The sequence below is a fragment of the Coloeus monedula genome, assembly GCF_965178545.1.
Source record: "Coloeus monedula genome assembly, chromosome: 2".
In the NCBI taxonomy this organism is placed as follows: Eukaryota; Metazoa; Chordata; class Aves; order Passeriformes; family Corvidae; genus Coloeus; species Coloeus monedula.
The window spans coordinates 113,960,202-113,981,570 of record NC_138782.1 but is presented as its reverse complement, the minus strand read 5'-3'; the positions used below and the strand labels follow the sequence as shown (position 1 = coordinate 113,981,570).

Genomic DNA, 21,369 nt, shown 5'->3' with positions numbered 1-21,369 from the left:
TGCATGCTATTTTATCTTAAAAGCTTAAAGTGATCAACAGAGGGCAACCAGGAATGTCTGTTGAAATACATTGTGTGGTAAACATCCTAGGGAAATCAGTGCAGTTGTTTCTCCCTCTGATAAGGACATTCCTACTCTATTGTAGGTCACAGTAAATATTAAGCAAAAACCACAGAGGTTAGGATGAAGCAAGTTGCTTTTCAGCCAGCTGACTGTTTTCAAGGTAAAAAAAAAAAAAAAAAAAAAATTTAAATCCCTTTCCTTTAAGGTTTAACATATTGGACTGCTCATGTTCGCCTCAGCCTCACTGCAAAACTTTAGAGGGAGGTTTTTCCTCCTCAATCAAACTGATTTTTCTGTCCCTGACCCTGGTACAATTATGCACGGAGATCTTGTAGCAGTTGATCCCTGTTAAACAGCCACCAATTACCAAAAATTCTTGCAGCATTCCTTTCCAGCACAAAGCACGTAATGCTGATTCATGTCAGCATTTTCCCATAAATTTTTATGTAGCAGTTTTCCTGCCCCTGCACTGTGCAGCTGTTCTGTATGGATGAAGGATGGAGGGAGTGTCCAGAGCAGGTGAGCACTGAGGGCAGCACATTTGAGGTAGAGCTGCACCTTGGATGGCTGGGAACAGGAACACAGTGATGGCCAAGGGGTCTGTTCATACAGCAAAAATGAAATGTATGAAAGTGGCCATGAGAAGTTATCCAAGAAGTAATTGTCTAACTCTCTGCTGCAATAAAGAAGAATTCAGTTATTTCCAGACACCCAGCAATGATGAGGCTCAGCTCACCAGCTGGTCAAGCAAATTTGGTTTATAGTCACTGTGAAGAGTCAGGCACATCCAAAGGATGATCTGCTCCATCCTGAGGTACAGGCCAGAAGCAGATTTGTTCTCTGCAGTTGCCTGTCTCTCACCATTTAAGGCAGAGGCACGAGATTACTTAAGACTAGTCGCCAGATTTTATCATGCTGAAAACTGCCTGATCTGCCTTGTCATTCTTGACTCAAGCTGGCCCCTTCACAGACATGTCCTGCAGGTTAACAAACCCACAGACATTCATCCCCTTCCCAGGGAAACCATGGACCACTAGTGTGATTTTTATGTGAAAGAGATTACAGAGTATCCAATAGGGAACCATAACCATTTGGCACCTCTTTCTGATGAATCTGGGCCTGTGCTCCTATCCTCAACAGCTTTGGGTTTCTATTTTTGATAAAAGAGACAAGAACAGGTGAGAAGTGCTCCAAGAGACTTATATATTGTAGTATTAATAACAGAGAATAAAAGAAATGTCCCTAGGACTAAATCAAATTATGGAAGAATTCGTAAGGGTGCAATAACAAAGTGTGACTGCTGTTAGAGAGCTTCTCTTTGGATGAGCTTCTGGCAGTGGACAGTCTGTTTCTGAGTGGCTCTCCTCACTTTGTTCCTTCAGTATCACCCCCTCAGGTTTTCTGAGAATCATAGTGTGGTCAGGGTTGGAAAGCACCTTTGAAGGTTACCTGGTCCAACCACCTGCAATGAGCAGGAACGCCTTCGACTAGATCAGGTTGCTCAGCCATATCCAACCTGCACATGAGTATTTCCAGGGATGGGGCATCCACCATTTCTTTGGACAAGTTGTTGCGGTGTTTCACCACCCTCAAGGGACATCTCTGTCAAGGCAAGGGAAGGACAGAGGGAAGGAGACAAGTCTCTAACTTCACCTTCTTCCTTCTCTTGCACATCCCTCTGGGATGAAAATATGAGATAAGCCCTCTCCCTCCTAGACCAGCTCTACTCCACTTCCTTCCTAGACTGTATTTCACATTTACATCCTTTCCAACCCTCCTTCATTTTTTGTTCTATCTTCCAGCTCTTCATTGTTCAACTGACCCCTTCACTCACAAGGTCAGATTCCCATTTGGTCCATCTCAGATCCCGTCCCAGTTCCTCTTGGAAAAGAGGAACAGATTAACTGCCCACCAGAGCTTTGTCCCCAGCTGTCCTGAACAGCACCTGTGCACCCAAGGACACAGTGATGTCCTTGAAGCTGATGAGCAATACCCACGTGGGCTGTGATCACTCACCTCCCTCGGTGGGAAGGGTGCTGGGAGACAGTGGCAGCCACAGAAAACACAAAGGGAACTGAAGCACTGGGAGATCATTTTGTGGCACAGCTTGGCTCTCTGCCTTCCATCAGGAGCAGGACACAGGCCCCGCAGTGAAACAGCTTTGGCATAGACAGTTCGGAGAGGTGAGCTGATGTCTGCACCCCAGCCACATGAGATGGTTGCAGGGGTGAAGGGCACAGCTTGCTTTGGATGCCCAGCAACCTGGGGATGCTGGGGTGGCTCTCTCAGAAGGAAGGTGGGTGGCTCAGCAAAGTTTGTTGTAGGTGACACAAGTTCACCTGCCACAGGAGATCCATGTCAGCAGGACCTCTGAAGTCGTAGGTTACCCTGGGTGTGTAAATCTACCAGGTCAGGCATTAAACCACAACCATCTTGTTTTCAACTGGAACAGAACCTATCCAACCTGGGACAACATCTAAGCCTCTGCCAGTTGCTAAGCCATGAAAAATGCCCAGGTACAATTAAAAAAAAGAAAAGGTGCTTGTCTCTGTGGTCTTGTTCACAGCTACTGTTCATCCCAAAAGATTTTGTTTGTGCCAAGGAGAAACACAGGAATGAATCACTGACAGCAATGCCTCAAGGGAATTGCACAAAACACCAATATTTGGATATATACAGTTAAACACTCTCACTGATATATGCAGGAATGTGTTTGAAGAATGCATTTACCATCTCTCATATTTGGCAGTCTCTGTGAATCTATACCATGAATACTTTTAATCAATGAATGCTCCATATTAATTCTGATTTCTTCCACAGCTCAAGCACAATATTAAAAATGTTCAAAGGAAAGGAAGAAAATTACAAAGAGCATTAAAAATATAAGAAATGCTTTTTCAGTCAGACCAGTGGTCCACCCAGCCAAATTTTCAGTCCCTGCCCATTTCTAAACCACGATGCACCAAGACAGTGTCTTCCACAACACAGATGGAAGATGCCTTTGGGACTTTCAGAATATTGTTGATTTCCCAGATCTTCAACAAAAAAGAAATGAAATGAGCTGCTTGGAAGAAGAAGGAATGGAACTGTTCAATTTTTTAAATAGAATAATCCTTCTCCTAAATGCAGTGATTTAAATTATATTAGCAACAAAAAGTATGCAAATTAATGAATTAAAGCTATCTTGTACCCCAGTGAAATCCAAGACAGTTTTGTTATCTCAAGAGGGTCCTGACTTTCTCCAAATTGAGTAAACAGGACAACATTTGACCAACATTCTTTCTATCTCTTGAGAATATTTAATCTTAAGATTTCTTGAGATCCATGGAGATATAAGTTAAACAAGATTCTAATTACTAAATTTAAAAAGACAGCAGAATGCACCAAAAGTATAGAAAACCTTCTTTCTTGTCTGCTTTTTGTCAGAAAAGCAGGAGACATAAAACTGCCTTGCAAAACTTCATCACATACTCCATAAGCCCAAGCTGAAGAGCTTTGGGTGAGTGAGAATGGGATCCAATGACTATCCCTACCAGGAGATTCTAAAGAGAGGACACAGGTTTTCACTGATATATTTGTCGGTCCTCTTGCTTTGTGAGCATCCCACTGTGTGCCTCTTCTAATTGCTTTCCCTACACCACTTGAAGTCCAATACACAGAAGAAATAGGAAGAAAACCTACCAGAAAGCAAAAGAGATTGGATTTGCCTGGTTTTATTACTTCATTTAAAGGAAATATTAAAAAAAAACAAACCGCAGAGACTAAAAAGTGAGCAGTAAAGCAGATCCACAGGAATCATTTAAGCTCTTACAATCTGAAGTTTCAATAATGACACAGAAAAGGGTGGGTTTTTTTCTTTTTAAATTATGTTCTATGTTGGTAAATATCTCTTTAATTTTGTCTGTCTCTGCTCATCCTATTTTCTCCAGGGACCGGCAGCCAAAGTACTGAAACACTGCAAAAATGTTCTATCAAAGGCAGGAAGAAAAGAAGTAACTGAGAATCAGACAGAGCCAAGTGTGATGTGGCAAGATTTTGGGACTAGAGTGGTTTTGAGGTTAATTTACAGCTAAACTGGATTAGCTAAACCCAGACTTTGAATACAAGATGCTGCTGTGCTTTTATCCAAGTCCTAGCAGGGACTTCTACTCTCACAGTGCTCAGTAAGATATAACAAGGCACTGCACAAAGCAGATACAGTTGAGGACACTTAACACTCATAGTTGCAAATTCTTCTTTTCTAAGAGATAATTAATCAGTTTCCTCTCTTTTTTATTATTCTGAAATTTGGCATTGTGAAGCAATTTCTCTGCCGTGAAGCATCCCTCCCTTCTCTCCAGCACACACTGGTTTTTAATGAGTTTGGCCATTTGTTAGATGGAGAGAGCCAAAAAAATGTCTAGTTTCAGACATTTTCCTTTTTTATTCTTTTTTTTTTTTTTCATGGTGCTGGACAAGAATCTAGGAAGGGGAAGTGAGAAGGAGGCATTTAAGTAGGCCTGTGTTTATGCATTAAAATCTAACTAAAGCTGGGGTGCTGCTGACTCCCGCCCAGGGTACTTTTGAATTCAGTACATTCAAAGAGATTTTTGACACCCACGCATGAACATCAGCAGGTAGCTTTTATATTTGTAAATTCTGTCTCAAGATCACCTTGTAATGTGTGCCCTTTGTGGTAAAATCCTGTGTTCTTAGTAGCCCATAGTGATGAAGATGTCATGTGCGATCCTCTGACAGGTCTTTAATTCTTATTCCACTTATTCCACAGTAAAGCCCATGGCATCATCTGGAATTGTTCAAACACATGCAGATGTGGTGTTTGGGGACATGGTTTAGTGCTGGGCTTGCCAGCACTGGGTTAATTGTTGGACTCAGTGATCTTTCCAACATAGATGATTCTATGATTCTCCTCTTTGGGCTTCCCATTGCCTCTCCTCACTGCAGAGCTCTTACACTGCAAGTTCACTGACACTGTCAGGGCTGGATTTCTGTGTTTTCTCAGTCATACTCTGTGGGAGAGGGTGTCTTGCAGGGCAAGAGGGTATCTTTGCAAGGTCAGCACAGGGCACATTGCAAAGATAAACAAGTGTTAAACAACAGCATGAGACAACCAGGAAATTTTGCACCATCCCAAACCCTTCACCTAGAGATTGCAGGGGCTGCCACTGAACAAGCTCTGCATGCCTGGAAAATTATCTCGATGCAGCCTCTGTGCTGTGGAGGACTGGGAGGACACAAACGAAGTCCAGCAGATGCTGAGGTCTCGGTTCAGACCACAATCACTGGTCCCTGGTGAGGTTCTGGCAGGGCCCAGGACCACAGTGTGCAAGGTGCTGTGGAAACACAAAGCTGGAGAAGCTGCCCATCCTCCACAAATCTTCCCATTCTGGTGCTGGACTTTCTTTATTTGCTGTATTTCACAGTGTGAACTGGTGATGCTGCCAAAGGAGAGGTCCCTTCCCTCTTTGTCCTAAGCTTGCATCTCCTTCCTGCCAAGCTTGTGAGCAGCTGCTTATGTGGTGTGTGGTGAAATGGATTGGAGAAAAAATCCAGGTTTATGCAAACTGAACAGGAGGGGAAAAAAAAAAAAGAAAAACCAAGTATTTAATCCCCTCATCCCCTCCTTGCTGCCATCTGGCAGAAGGTTTCTTTAACATCTCTGCTCAGATCCCCCAGTCTGGTGGTGATATCAGCTGTGCCACACCTGAACAGCTCCATCCTCAAGGTGGCTGCATTTCACAGCTGAGTATTTGTCCTCACTCTGGGTACACAATCCCTATTATCTTCAAGGAGAGTTTCTGATTTGGATGTGACTCTTCAGCCAGAGCAAAGCTCAAAACATGAGGAGTCAAAATTTAGGCTCTGAGGTCCTGAGTCAGGCTGCCTAACCAAAGCATCAGCTTGGAAATGTCAGGACTACTGTGAAAATGTCAGGACTACTGCACTGCCTGCTCCAGGAAAAGAGAACAGGGCACCCATGGAGGGCAACTTTGATCTTAAATGGATTGAACCTCATTCTTAGGGATTTTAGCCCTCATAAATCCTGTGATGCCCCAAAGCCTAGTTTAGGCACTTCATAAAATGGTTGAAGTTAGGCTATATGTGTTCCTAGATGTATATGTTAATGTAGTGCTGCTGTTAAGAATGAGCTCAAGATACAAAGTAAGATGAATATTTAATTACTCTGTATAAGCACTTCTGGAGAAATGCAGAATATACTCTGTAAATAATAATAGTATTAACAACCATCTTTTCAACTTGTTTCAGATGTTTCTCTGCAATGCATTAAAGCTTTTCTTCCCAAATATACATTTTACAATTACTTTAATGCAATAGATGTTAAAAAACAAAAAAGGCTTTTCAAAATCACCTGCTGTGCAAAGTGATTTTTCAATTTTATATTAGTATAGTCTGTTTGGAAAGGTTTTGGTTCTGGCAGAACAGGAAGGATTGGACTTTTAATTTTAAAACAAAAATGCTGCAGATGGTGGGACCTTGTGGTATCTAGCCACCTTTGGATTTCAAGCAAATATTTAGGGAAAAAATTCTGATAGAGTAAGCCAAAGAGTAATCAGATGGTAAAGCACTTCCAGATGATAGAATTCCAGCATTTGTCTTCTGAGTACTCTGCAAAATCTCTGTCTCCCTGCTGCAATAAACTGCCAATATCTGGCAATCTGTTTTGGAAGAGGATGGCATTTAATTCCAGTTCCTTCAGTGGGAGCTAATTCCTTATTCAGATTAATGTATTTTAGTTCTTTTGAAACTGTCTAATAATAATTTCCAAAAAGAGATTTTCAAAGTCCTGTCAGAGACTTAGAGTGAGAAAAAGTTGCAGTGGACTTGAGAAGGACCCTAGATTTTCACCATGGTTATTCTGGGAGGTTTTTTCTCATGTCAGTGCAAACACAGATTATTCCCTAGGATTTTTGGAAGTGCTTCACCTGACATGAGCCTTTTCTCTAAAGATCTCTAGATTTAGCATATCCTCATGCTTGCAGACATTTCATGGAACTTTTTTTCTTGGGTGATTTGAAATAAACATATAGTGGCATTCAGCTCACCTAATTTTAACCATCTGAAAGGTTAATGCATAATATGAATATTATTTATCTGGTCCATGATGTTTTTGAATGGTGAGTTTATCCTGTCCTAATTCAAATGTTTAGAAAAACTAAAATGAATTACTCCTGGAGGTTCACCCTCCTATCCTCTTATGCACATTGGGCCCACTTTAGATTAGATGCTGAATAGAAAAGGGCTCAAATCAGAGGAAACAGATGTGTTCCTATCATGACCCTCTGCATGAGCACCCACAGACTGCTCCATCACGGACCCTCAGTGGCAGGGTCACAGCCTGATTTTGAAAACAAGACCAGGTCCCATCCACTGCAGCAAAGGTGCTGATGTTGTGGACAAAAAGAGGAAAAGAAACGGCCTGACTCCACAATTCTTTTCAAAAACATCACCAGCCATTTCCTAGACACTTGGTCTGCAACCATGCTGAAATTGGACAAGAAACAGTAGGAATGATCCAGCTGAATATTTCATAACTATCCTGTTCAACTAAGTTTTAGGACTATCTGCTAATTCTTCCCTGGCACAACCAGAATACAATTAAGAAATGACAAAATTCAAGAGGGACAAAACAGAGCCAATTTCTGACATTAGGGGTATGAGGATTTTCAAATTTGAAGTGCTGGGGACCAATCAAACAATGCACAACATGGCAAAAGGACTTTTAGAAATCATCCAAATCCAAATCAAATCACCCATCAAAAATCCACAGTCAGCACAAAACTCCAGAAGAGGACTTGTTTCATTCTAGAAAGAGAACAAAAGGACCAAAGAAAAGAAACATTCCGTCAAGGCTTCCCTGATAATTTAACACATCCTCTGCAGCCTCCAAAGCACTGTTCAAGCCCTACACAGAGAACTGTGTGTATCCTGCTGAGCTTGATCTGCAAGAAGGTGAAGGAGGAAGGAGAACATCGAGTACTGAAATGTCTGTACTTGCAAAGCAGTATCAGAATCAGAAGTAAAAGTGCCTTTTCTCTGGGGGCTGCAAAACTCCAACTTCAACATCAACTTTGTGTTTGACCTTGGTCATGTCATTTCAGTGCTGCACCTTCACTTTGAGATCTGCAGAACTCAGCTAATAGGAATCAGTTCCAAGAGAGGACCCTACTTTGCCCTTTGGACACCAGAATGCAAACAAAGCTCTTCAGAAAATGATATTATTTTCTGCTCAGCTTTCTAACTGCTCTGGATCTGTCTGTGTAAATTCTGTGACTCAGCTGCTGCTGACATGTCCTCCTTGCTTAATATTATCTGTGAACTTCACTCCTGTGCAATTCAATTCCGTTTCCCGATAATTAATAGAGATGTTAGATGAGACCAGACCTAACACAAATTCTCCAGATACCCTGCAAGATACCTTCCGTAAACTTGTTACATTATCATTTATCATGATTCCTCATTTACAATCTTTCAGCCAGTTTCCAACCCACATGACTGATTTCCCACCCAAGCCAATCTGAATTAATTTCCCTATTAGGGTTTCCTCATAATCCTGCACAGGCCAGGGAATGGGTTAGACTGACTTTTAAAACTTTTATGTCTTTGACCTCTTGATGTTACACAGAAGAGGGTCATAAAACTGCAACAGCTCTTTGGATTTCTCCAGCAGCACCACAGCTCTCCTTTATGATAGGAAAAATCAATGTAAAGGAGAAATCACAGCAGAATATGAATTCTTGAAGGCATAGCCCTACACCAAAACCACCATCCCACACCCCAAACTGCTCCTTTACCAAACAACATCTGAAATGTTGTCCCTTGTGTCCAGTGTATCCTTATTGAAGAGGCTGTGGGAAAAGCCAATTCAAATGGTTTAGGTGTGAATCTGAGTTTTTTGAGCTTCATCCTGGGCTATTCCCTATCCTGGTTACCTTTTTTGAGCTGCTCTAAAGGAAATGAAAGCACATCCCATTCTGCCTTATTTTTCTTTGTTATTTTTGCTACTTCAAAATGTAATTGAGTTCTCCACAACAAAGGTATCAGAATAGTTCCTAAAGGAGCTTTGCTCAGATCTGTTAAGTAGTGACAAATGACTTGTTTTAACTTGCCTTTTAAGGTGAATATTGTGATGAAAAGACCATGGATCTTATGCAATTACAGCATTTGGCACTTATATAAGACAAATTTCCCTTCATGGACATCCTCTTTCTCCCACTTCCAATATTTGATATTTGAGGCAAGAAGATGGTAAAAGTTGTAATGATACAAGCTTTACTCTTCTAGGAGTAAAAAAAAAAAAAAAAAAAAAAAAAAAAGCAGAAAAGCCACCCTTTTCTTTAAAATTGAATTCCCCAAATCAAAACATCAAATGCTTTATGAGATCAGGGGAGCTCTTAAGCTTGTCAAGCTTGTGAAATTTATTTTAGGGTATATACCTAAAGCCTAATGCTTGTGCTAATCTCAAAGCCTGGGGAAAGAAAGGAGTGGAGAGACATTTGTAAATCTTCAGAAATGTTCACATTTCTCTGCTGGTGTCCCAAATTTCTATGCAATTTACAATGACAAATCTGTTGTGCACCAACTGGGTGACCAGTGTTTTCTACATGCAGTTGGGAAATCAGTTATGGGCAGGAAAATTGAGGTTAGTTAACAAAGAAACACCACTGTTAGAATATTTACTGACAGACATTCCAGCCACTCCTGAAGAGAAGTGGGTTTGTCATCTGGATGCAAAAGTCTACATGGTGAAATCTCTCAGGGAATTTTTTATGCTTAACTGTGAATAAAACCTTACTCAAGGAGTCAAGAGCATGAACAAACTGAACTGTGGATTGTAGGGGAAATATGCTCATGAATATTTCCATGTTGCATCTACTCAGCACTGTGTTAATGTACTTAGTTAATGTATTAAAATCTGCACTAAGAAATCATCCTGGAAAATGTTTAGGAAAAAGGTGATTTATATTTAAGTTACAGATTCTGACAAAGAGATGGAATTGCATCATGAAATACTGCTAACATCTTTCTCCTTAATGAACTGCACAATTTTTCACAAACTAAACTGGCTTGGAAATAGAAGCCAGGATCACTTGTCCCATCAATACAGTGCCTTGGTCTCCAGTGTAAAACTGCATTAACAAGAGCCAGAGCACTCTCCTGGGGGGTAAATTTGTGTGCAGGGGGACTGGGCTGTGTCCTCAGCCAGTTGGGTGACTTTATTTTGCTGCGATTTTCCTTCCCTAAAGTTTGAACATGGGAAAACACTTCCTCTTAAAGTGACTTTGTTTTTTTCCTCCTTTATTTTCTAATCTAAGGTATAACACGTGAGAAAAATATTTTTGGAATAATTTTGGAAGAGTACCTAGAAACAACTTTAATACAAAAAAAAATTGGAACATTTTGTTAGGGGCATGTCAAAATGAAACTGTGGGAATCCCTTTCCATCCTCCAAAATGAAATCAGGGGCAGCGTGGACATTGTTTCAAAAATGCTTTTGGTTTCAAGAGCGCTGTAACTTCAGATGGAAAAAGATTCAGCTGAAGATTTTTGGGCCAGCCAGGTCATGCATGCTTTAGTCCAGGTAATGCAGCATTTAGAACAGAAGCAGCAAAACCCTCCATGGTCAACTCTGAATTGTAGCACCCTTTAAGAAGCTGTTGACACATGCAAAAATGCAGTATTCATGTGGTAAGAATAACACCTGCCCATCAGACTGACAACACTCATGTAATGCTGGGGGAAACAATTACAGGAGTTGTAAGGAAAGCAAGACCCTGTCTTATATGAGGGCAGATTTTCTGTCTTGTTTCAGTGCCAGACTTGGGCATGAGGTTTGGATGCCCCCTGAACAGGCCCTGTAGGTGATCTTTATCTTTACATATTGTGAGAGGCTACATGTCTGTTGTTTGGGCTTCCCTGTGGAAGAATTTAATGGGGCCTCTCAGGCCTCCCACCATCAGCACAAGGCAATGACTGTGGCAGACTGGAGACATCTGTAATCCCCCTTCATACCCTTGCTTACACTGCACTGCACTAAGAGTCTCAGTAGTGTGTGTTGCCTTCAAAGGTGTGGGGCAGAAAGGCAGGACTGCCCTTTACCTTCTCAGATGCCCTCAGCACAGACAAGCAGGCTTTAGGGCTTGTGCAATTTGTAAAGAAGAATTTTTCTGCAAACATATTTGTCATCATATGTACTCAGGAAACATTACACACATGTGGTGCCAACTCATTTTTTTAGCTATAGACCTTTATCAGACCAAAACTTTCTGCAAATTAGCCAGCTAGTGACATGCCAGTCTCACAACCCATGATCACCCAGCAGTTCACTGGCCGTGATGCCAGTTTGCTGGCAAGAGTGGACTGGAGGAAGGTGTGTTTCGTGGCAAAGCATGAAACTGGGGAGAAAAGCTGATCTGGCCAGCTCACAGCTGTGAGTGCTGTCTGGTGTCTTGCAGAGTATCACAGGGTATGCAGAAATGCTGTTGTGTAGGAGTTGCCTACCAATGTATGAGTGGTGCTACGGAGAAGAAAAGACTTCAGCAAAATTTCATACCAGAGCTGCCACCAAAAAAATGATTGCCAGTTTGCCCTTGAGCTGATTCCACAGTAAATCTTTTTAGCTGGAAATCTTCCTGCTGCCACCAGCTCACCCTTGCTAGAGTCATCAAAGATCTCCAGTACCTCACCTTAAGCTCCTGCTCCCAAGTGGCCTGACCAGTGTAAAAGTGAGGCTAATTCTCACCCAGCGAGTCCAGGGCTAGGGCAATGACATGTGCCACTGCATGTGATCGTCTCTGCAATGCTCAGGAGCTCGGTCACTGCTCTCTCCCTTTGTAGGGTGCTTCACAGCCTCACTTCCAAGAACTTCCTTTCCTGCCTATTCACATGAGCACCTTGCACCTTTGTAGGTAGGAAAACAGAGAACAAGACAAATACAGTGAGAAAAAGAGGTATAAAAGACTTTATAGCTTGCTCCTTCGGCCTCTCATTGTCCTCCCTTCTCCTTTCCATCACACACAGCATCTGCTTTCCTATGTTGTTGAAGACTTTCATTTGTATTTAAAGCTGTTTTACTGCTCGAGTCCCAGCCACGTCTCACTGTTTGCAGTTTGAAGGGGCAGTGGATGAGGGGCCTGCATAAATTAAAAGCCTTCAATACAAATGCGAGATCACGGCTTCCCCAACTCAATTCACTTCTGCTGGAAAACCAGTCAGCAGGTTTTTTTGATTGTGACTTCTGTAAAAACCACTGCACAGAGTGCATAGAGGTCTTTTATCTCAATGTCTGAAGAGGTTTAATACGGGTTTTGCTCTTAGATTATTATTTTCCAAATGCCTAGCCCAGCCTTATCTACCTCATTGTTTGCCAACTAGAATATGCATATAAATGCATACCCACACATGCATAAAGGATGCTAAATAATTTAAGAACTTCTTTTTGGCCGTATTTATCAATCTAATTTTGTGCTTACAAAGTTCCTCTCACTTTTACCATGGAACGTATATGAGAATCTCCTCTCCTCTCCTCTCCTCTCCTCTCCTCTCCTCTCCTCTCCTCTCCTCTCCTCTCCTCTCCTCTCCTCTCCTCTCCTCTCCTCTCCTCTCCTCTCCGAATATGTCACATCTTCTAAACCATTTTATTCCCTTGCCTTGCTAGCATGGTGGTATCTGAATTTGTTTTAATTCTTGTTACAGATACCAATACCCATTTGTTGTAAATCTGAAGAGAGAAGTTCAGAGCCCTCCAACAGCTCCCACAGCCAGTAGAGTAAGGGGCTACAAAGACATTTTGGGAAAACACAGAGATGGCTGTTATAAGAAGATACCATGTCAGTGTAGAAACATTGGCAAGCATTAACCAAATATTTAGTAAAGGAAATAAATGGGTTTTTATGTCCACAGAGGACTATCTTTTTTAGGAAGAAGGTAAAGTTCTACTGGACTTTCTCCCTTTGGCAAGCAGATGACATCCATCCCAGATCCACAGGGATGAGCCATTGTTACTAGCAGAAGGGATTTGTAATTGCATCTTGCTCTTCTCTCCTCCTAAACAACCTTCCAATTGCTTCTTTATTATTATTCACATCAAGGCCTGGCATTGCACAGAAGGCCGTGTCCCCCTGCAAGTGCTGACAAAACTAAAAAGTGGAATAGCTGGGAGGGAAAGGCAGGAAGCAGACGACCAAGGTCATCCAAAAGGTCAATGGAGAATATTTTCTTTGCAGTCTTCTATATGGCCACTGCTCTCGACTGCTGGATGGGAAAGAATGAGCCCCACACCCAAGGAACTTTCTGTCTACACCCCTGGTCAGCTGAAGGTGGAATTTCCCTCAGAGACTGACAAGGAAAGTTAAGTTCCAAACAGAAGAACGGCAGTGAAAAGACCACCCAAACACTCGTTCTTGCTTTGATAGGTCTCTGCTGCCTTTCTGCTGTTTGTTTATGTTGGAATAGCTTATCATGGTACAGGTTAACCTAGTTTCATGTCCCTGGTGCAGCCAGGACTCATAGTCTGGCCTTGCTTTTACAAAACAGAGTTATCTTAACACTTGGTCTATCAGAGCCAAGGAAGAGACCTTTTCTAATGTACTAAGCAAAGGAAGGAGTGGAGAATTCTCCTAAAAATGCAAGGAAAAGCTTAACTTCTTGCCCACACTGAGCAGACAGGCTGCCTGATCACATGCTCAAGAACTGATATCTGCAGAGACATCTCCCAGCAAAGGCACAGCTCCACTAGCCCATCCAAGTGAGGAGGGTCAGGAGCCCTCCCCAGTGCTGCTGGACAGTACGGAAACACAGCTGGAAGAGTAAAAGGGCCTTTTTTCCCCCCCAAATTAGTTTCCCAATCTGTGAGCCAGAAGATGTTACTAGCCTTCAAACATTTTCCACTTGCTTTCATGCTACTGAGCAGCTATTCCGAGCTCAGCCTGCCCCATCCTGTCTTCATCTGAGAGGCTGAGATGAAAACTATCTGCAGCCTCCAGCCTCCCTCTTCTGATCTTCTCCCTGCACGTTTCATTATTTTGCTTTGACTTGGTAGCTTTTCCAGCCACAGAGCACAAGATCCTGAGCCACATGCTTGGATTGGGACATGTGGTATCACAAATGGGTGCAGAGCCACACTACCTCTAAGGAAGCATCTGCTCATTGGAGTTAGGGCAATCTTACACTCTAACTGATTTTACTGAAGGAATAATCAGGGTGTTTTATTATTGGTGCATAGATGCCTACCCTGATGTAGGTGGGCTCTGGTTTCATGTCTTCCCCGTCCCATGGAGGTGGCCTCTGCCTCAGGGACATCTAAGGAGGGATTAATCTTAGAGCAGTCAGAAAGACTCCGCAAATGTAAATGGAGAAAGACTCATTTAAAAATGCAGCTGTTAATGTGAGAAAAATTGAGAATCTGGCCAGTAGCAAAACTGCAATTAGCGGTTTCAAGATGTTAAGTGAATGCAAGTAATGCTTCAGCTTAAGCAAGAGCAGATTCAATATCCAGCTGATGTGTTTATCACAAATGTGGTAATAGAGATTTCTGGTTTATTGGCTGCTATTTCACCTAGTGTTCATAAATGACTGATACTTAATTAATTGAAGGCAGTATTACAGAAACCAATCTGCTGACAAAGGTTCCTTTAAACCAGCAGTTGACATATTTATTTTGATCTCAGACAGGCAAATTCTCAGTTATTATCTTTCTCAGACACACTAGCAAATAAACATGAAAAGAAATAAAGAAACAGTAAAGATGAAATGCCTGAAATAATGTTTTTATGCTTTTTTTTTCCCTTCCAGATAAGGACTCTGTTCATAAATAATTTTCAGTATTTTTGTTTGCAGTTTTTTTTGTTTTTTCTGGAACAGGACAGCAAATTTTCTGAGGTTATAGGCGAATCAGGGTCAAAAAGCAATCTCTTCCCTCATATTTCATGGCACATGAGAAATAATCCTCATGTAATCAATAATTCTGTTTATACCAACAAATAAATGGTACCTCAGACCACATTTTGAGGGCACTATGTGCTCACTTCTAAGAACACTGTGCACCATTATCGGCAGGATGGAGTAGATTTACCAACCCGGAGTGGGCTCGTTCCCATGCTGTCTCCCAAGGCATGCCCAGCCACTGTTCTGGAAGTCTCAACTAACAGAAACAATGCTGATATATGCCAAAACTTGAGATTTAACAGTTTGATGACTGATGGTGAGTGCTCAGTGTAGGTTTGCCCAGTCTATGCAAGTTAGGGCACAGTCCAGACCCCAAGCACAGGAACATCATTTTTATGTCCTGAAATGAGGAAAGCATGGGCAGTGTTTCTCCAGGAAGTATCTCAAAAGTCTTCATCAAGGCTTCATGCATCCAGCTTTGTTTTCCTGCTCTGCCATAGTCTATCTGCATGACCTTGGGCAAGTCACTCTCTGGCTGGGCTGCAGACTGCAGTGAACAGGCTACTGTGTCCCCAAAGCAATGGGAGCTGGTGTTTTCCTATAGCCTGGTTTACCTGCGCTAGCCTTCAATGACCCCTGAGTTGCCAGAGTGGGCTTTAAACCCATCTCAGGCATTGGAAACCAGCCTGCAGTCTCTGCTCTGAATGTGAGTGCTGTGTCTCTGCTCCTTCTCTGGTGAGTGGAGACACCAACTTCCTGACTTACAGAGGGATAGTGAAAGTAGAAGTATTTAGGGCTATAAGTTCTTCCAACACTATAGCAAGTAACAGTTAAACAATTATCCTTCACATCCAGATTTCCTCAGGAAAAGTCAAGCACCTTCATCAGATTTTGCAGCCCAGTAACAGCTGCTTCAAAGCCAGAGCAGTTTGCTGAAACCTGCTTGAGTGGTTCCCACAAAGTTCCCATGGGAAACCTGCCAAGAACTTCAGCCAGCCTCACCTGAGATGTTTGAACCTATTTGGCCTCCATCAGGAGATGAGAAGAGAGACAAAGTGAAAGCTACTCACAAGGTTGAGGGAAATAAAAAATTAGAAGAGGTTTTTGCAGCTCCCAGATGGAGCAGGAGTGGAACAGCTCAGCACTGTTATGGTGGTTCCCAGACCAGCACAGTTCGACACTTGACCCACGGCAGCTGCAAACTAAACACATCTGGGGCACCTTCATGGTTTGTAAATCCCCATATGGTTCTTAGAATAATTTTGCTCAGTCTGAGGCCATTATCAAAAGAACAAATCAGAGCAAAACCTACCAGTATTAACAAAGCAAACGTGACCTTTGGAAAAATGAGGTAACCTAGAAATCCTGGTGGGTCTTAAGGGTGCAAGAAAGTTTAGCTGAGAAGAATCCCAAGGGCATGGACCAGTGAATGTGATGAACACTGGCCCACACTGAATAAGGGCAGGCAGATTTGGCCCTCTTATTTGCAGTACCGTGAGGTTTAGCCACAACTTTTCCTTAGTGTCACAACTCAAGTACAAAGAAATAAAAAACCCCCACAGACACAGCCACAGGGGTTGTTTTCCTTCTCTGAACATACAGAAGTTTATCTACCCAAGTGGGTGCAGCATCCGAGATGCTTCTGGTTAAACTCGAGACACCTCAAAACAAGAAATACAGGCCTGAGTTTCTACAGCCTTTGCTCAGAGCTGCAAAGAGAGGAAGGCCAGTAAACAGTGTGGGAGCTGGGATTAAATCAAAATTTTACCCATAATTGTAGGAGATCATGAGATGTTGCCTACAACTTCCTAACTGTTGGTAGATGGGACAACAGAAATGACAGAGATGAACTATTGAACTAATTTATACAAAACAGTAATTTAATCCCAGCAGCTGGAGTCAGAGACCTGAGAAGGTGAGTCTCTGCAGATACACTGTTGCTGAAGACCAGCCCAGGTTCAGGACTGACCACAGCTCCATAATAGAGCCCTTACCACATAAGAAGAAGGAAAATAGTGCCAAGGTGTGTTTCTCTTTTTCAATAAAAGCAGGAACTCTCCCTATCCACAGAAATGGGTTGTAATTGCTGGCTTTTCTCTGAAGTGCAGTCACAGACTTCGGCAGCTTTACCTTCTTTCACTGGGAAGGGGGCAGAAAGCTGCCTGCTCTGTCCAGCTTTAAACTGAGATACTTAAGGGCATTTATTCCCTCACCCAGAAGATGATACACAACAGCTCCTTAGGGGATTGAAGGTGCTGGGCTGGTGTTTGGCAGTGGTCAGAGTCAGACTTCTGTGTTATGGGAAAACCTTTCTCTCAGTGTGAATTATCTGGAAATCCACTAAGTAACTAACCCAGACCACATTATCTTTTCCTTTGCTTTTCTCTTTACACAAACAGGACCTGTAGGCAATCTTCTAATTAAAAAAACACATTGCAAGTGACCACATCCTAGTTTTGACAAACTCAGTTAGGGTTTCCCTACAGAAGAAAATTAATCTGGATTGAGAGAATAGGGTGACTATTTCTGAATAAAGCTGGTTTATCACACTGTTAGTCTAGATTATCAGTGTTCTCCACTGAACTACCTTAATCTTAATTTTAAAAATAAGCAAAATATAGAGGATACAGTTTAATTCTGCAATAGCGGAATTGCCTTTGCAGCAAACTAGAAGATAAATCTTGTTCAGGGATATTTAATCCACAATAACTTCTTTTTCTGAGCACTCTTTGCACTCAGGACTTTCCAGCAGTGGCAAGGACACCTTTTCATTTCCACACACTCAACTCAGGCAGCCACAACTCTGTACAAAGAAATTACTGTAACATCTACAGCCACGGGACCAAATCGAAGCTGTTCCACCTGGCACTTTTACTGAAGAAAAAAGAGCAATAAAATCAATCTATGTCTCTGCTTCAGATTTCAGAACAGGGATGACTTCATGGGATTTTTTTCTCGTAAATATATAGTAAGAAACTAATTAAACTTCGGGATCTTAGTGCTGGTACTTGCAAGAGCACCTCCCTTATGCCCAAGGAACTCTTTGAAAAAGGGGCAGTGGTAACCCCAGAGATCTCTGGTTGACAAGAAGGAGCATATCCTCTTCCCTATGACCTGAGTCATGAGTAAATAGTGTACTAGGGAGTTTGTTACACTCTGTTAAATAAATCTTGCCTCTGGTGCAATGCCCAGGGGAACATGCAGATATATGGTAATCCACAGAAACTTCTTTCATGAGCCACCTGCAAACTTTGTGCCTTATTTACTCACAGCAGGCTAATCCTGGTGAGCGGAATTGCTCCAGATGGGAGGGAAAGCAGATGGGTGCTTGTGTGCCAGGGAAATAGTCCTGAGATAATTTGTGCCAAATTGTTTATTCTTTCAATTGGGGGACTGAAACTTCTTCCACCTTTTACCTTGTTTCAACTTTGCTGGAAGCCTCTAGCTGGTGGGATCCATCCCAAAACTCCAGCCCATCCATCAGTGACAGAGTTAATAATTTTCACACTGAGAGAAAAAAAAAGCCAACCCACTTCCCTTCACCTTCTTTGCATGCACGTAAAGAAGGCAGGACACCTGAAATTGCTTCTGGCCCAAACCTCCTGCTGCTCCTACAGCACTGGCAGGGGCAGGGAGACACAGGACCTCACTGTGCCTTTGAGGAAAGATTTTTCTGGCCACATTAAAGACAAATTATTCCACCACAGCAGGGAGGCTGGAAAAGGTGATTGTGCAAACCAGCTCTCAACCCCCCACCGACCTCCTGTCCCTTTTCCCGCAGGTATTGAACCTTCAAGGCATTGCAAGGTCTCCCGTTGCTCAGGCTCTTCTCCGCTCCCTTCTTGTCCTGCTCCAGCAGCGTCCAGTCCCCCACCCTCCCTCTTTGCCCAGAACAAAAGCAAGGCACCGGATTCAGCTGCTTCACGAGGAAAGCCCAGATCACACACATTTCGATAGAGAGATAGATAAGAATATATTTCTCTTTGCTGTTTAGGACAAGAAATGAAGTGCTGCCTCTTTAATTGGCAAAAGCATGCAGTAAGAGCATACCTTTAATTTAGTGTTGGGATAGCTCACTTGCACCCTGGCTGTTGTCTTATTGGAGAGGGCAGCCTGCCTCAGATCCTCTAGCACTGAAATAATATCATCCAGCACGCATTTCTTATCCTGATTTCTCAACACACACAGATGGGAAAAAGTATAATTATAGCCTTTGTAGTTCACCTTCATTTCCAGCACGGCTCGGTGGATCTGCAGGATCACATCAGCCTGATGCAAAATATTGCCTCCGGGTTTGGAGAGGAGAATCACCCTGCCATACCTCCCCGGGGTGTGCAAGTCCGAATACAGCTGGCTTTTGGATTGATCGAGGGAGAAAAGGCTGCTGGCTAAGCTCCTCTCGATCTTGGCCAGGCTGTGGCTGGGGGCTACCAGGCTCTCCAGGTCAGTGTCAGGCTGGAAGCGGTTGAGCAGGCTGAAGCCGAAGATGATGGTCAGGACTGCGGGCACAGTGAGGAAAAACACCGGATGCCTGCTCACGAATAAGCCCAGCTTGTAGAAAAACGACTGGAGCCCTCTGTGTATCACCTGCCGCAGCATCCTCCACCAGATCCAGCCTGCAGATGCTCCTGGCCGTCTTAGAAAGCACATGTGACATGTGTAGCTCCTTACCCCTTCCTGCCAGTTTCCCTTTCTCTCTCCCTCTCTCTCTACTACTCCTTTAAAAGACTGCAGCAAGTTGCAGCAAGACAGCCAAATATTGATCAATGGGGTGTGTGTGTGCGTGCGGGTGTGTGTGTGTGCCGGAGATGGAAGGGACCGGGCAGGGGAGGGAGGAGGGGGGGGGGTCCTTGCCTTTTTTTCCCTCTTTCTCTCTCTTTTTTTTTTTTTCCCCCTCTCTCCTCCCTCCCCCCAAGCCAAGCAGCATCGCCGCTCCCCTTCCCCTCCCTCCCCTCCCGCCCGGTGCCCCCCTTTCTCCGGCGAGGCTCGGGCGTTGCACCGGGAGCGCTGCCGGCTCCGCAGTGCCCGCTCCGCTCCGCGCCGCGCGTAGCCCCGCGCCCGGCCCCGCTGCTCCGGGAGGTGCGGGCAGCGCTGCCACTTTCCCCCCTCCGCCCCTTCGCACACACACACGCACGGAATTCGCCGGGGCCGGAGGATGATGCTGCATTTTAACGTCCCCCGACCCCTCCGTGCCCCTCCCTCGCTCCCCCTCCCCATCCCCGCCGGTTGCCGGAGGAGGGAGAGCTCGGCCCGGAGACTTGGCGATCCGCTTTCCCACAGCAGCAGCAGCAGGCACCGCGCTCCACTCTCGTCCCCCGGCTGCAGCAACCCCACGCCGTACTCCTCTCTCCATGCCCCGGTTCCGCGGCTGCTGCATCTCCTCTCCGCGCTTCGCTCTCATCCCCCTGTCCCACCGCATCCCCCCCGTGGAGCTCCGCTCTCATCCCGCTGTCCCACTGCATCCCCCCCGCCGCGCTCCGCTCTCACTCCCCGGTCCCACCGCATCCTCCCCGCACTCGGCTCTGCCCCATCCGCGCTGTGGTTCTCGGGGGGCAGGGGGACACGCGACACACGGCACACACCGCTCCAAGCAAAACTCCCAGCCCAAATTTCTCCTTTCCCCCATGTGCTGCCCGGGGTCGCCCCGGCGGAGCTGCCCCGTGCTCCTGTGAGGAGGAGGGTGACCCTGGGAAATGCTGGACACAAGGGGAGGAAGGGGAGAGGAGCTGCTCCTTTCTGCTGCCCCACACCCTGGCACATGTCCCTTGGCCAGCTGCTCTCTCAGCAGTGACCCAGGGGAGGTAGGACACATCTCTTGACACCCTCCAGCTGAAAAAGAGATTTTCCAAGCAAAGACACCACCGGACCATTACATAAGAGGAGGAAGATTCTGCAGCTCCTTCGGACCAAAGGAGAGCAGCAGAGAAATGCATTTGCAGCAGGCAAGCTGCCCACCAACTCTCCAGACAGCAAGGTCTGCTCCTCTGGGAGCCTAAGCCAGGACTGCCCGGGACAGCAGGTCCAGCCCCAGCAGAGCTGACAGGAGAGGCAGGAGGAAAGGCAGGCTGGCTTTATACTTGTAATTCTAAATCCCAGAAATGTAATTAAAAACAAAACCCAAAAATGCAGATCTCTGCCTGGTGTCTCCCCTTTCACCAAATTTCTGTTATGTTTTAGCAAGTTTTGTCAAGCAGAAATTATTTATTATGGTATGGGACCAAGGACACTGCAAAGTCTGAGAGAACAAAGCTCTTCCATAATAAACCCCTACAGAAACAGGAGGGTGAATGGAAACTGGGGAGCCCAAAAATGTCAGTTATCAGCCGCTGTCGGATTCAGTACTAGACAAACAGCAGGCTGCACTCAGCTTGAAGTATTTATCAGTGTTCTGGAGAAGAAACA

General features: G+C 44.1%; 1 protein-coding gene across 2 annotated transcripts in view; it reads right to left on the bottom strand.

The window, feature by feature from the left end:
- The window catches only part of PTCHD4 (patched domain containing 4), a gene marked incomplete at both ends in the record, with an annotated part of 80,873 nt that extends 61,256 nt beyond the window's left edge, over nucleotides 1-19,617 (bottom strand). Inside the window, one exon of one of the 2 annotated variants that reach the window (XM_082303434.1) lies at nucleotides 19,018-19,617. In XM_082303434.1, coding sequence (XP_082159560.1) covers nucleotides 19,018-19,617 — 600 coding nt within the window. The remainder of the gene's footprint in view (nucleotides 1-19,017) is intronic. The other variant, XM_082303435.1, reaches the window with a different exon arrangement.
- Between the last annotated feature and the right edge of the window lie 1,752 nt (nucleotides 19,618-21,369).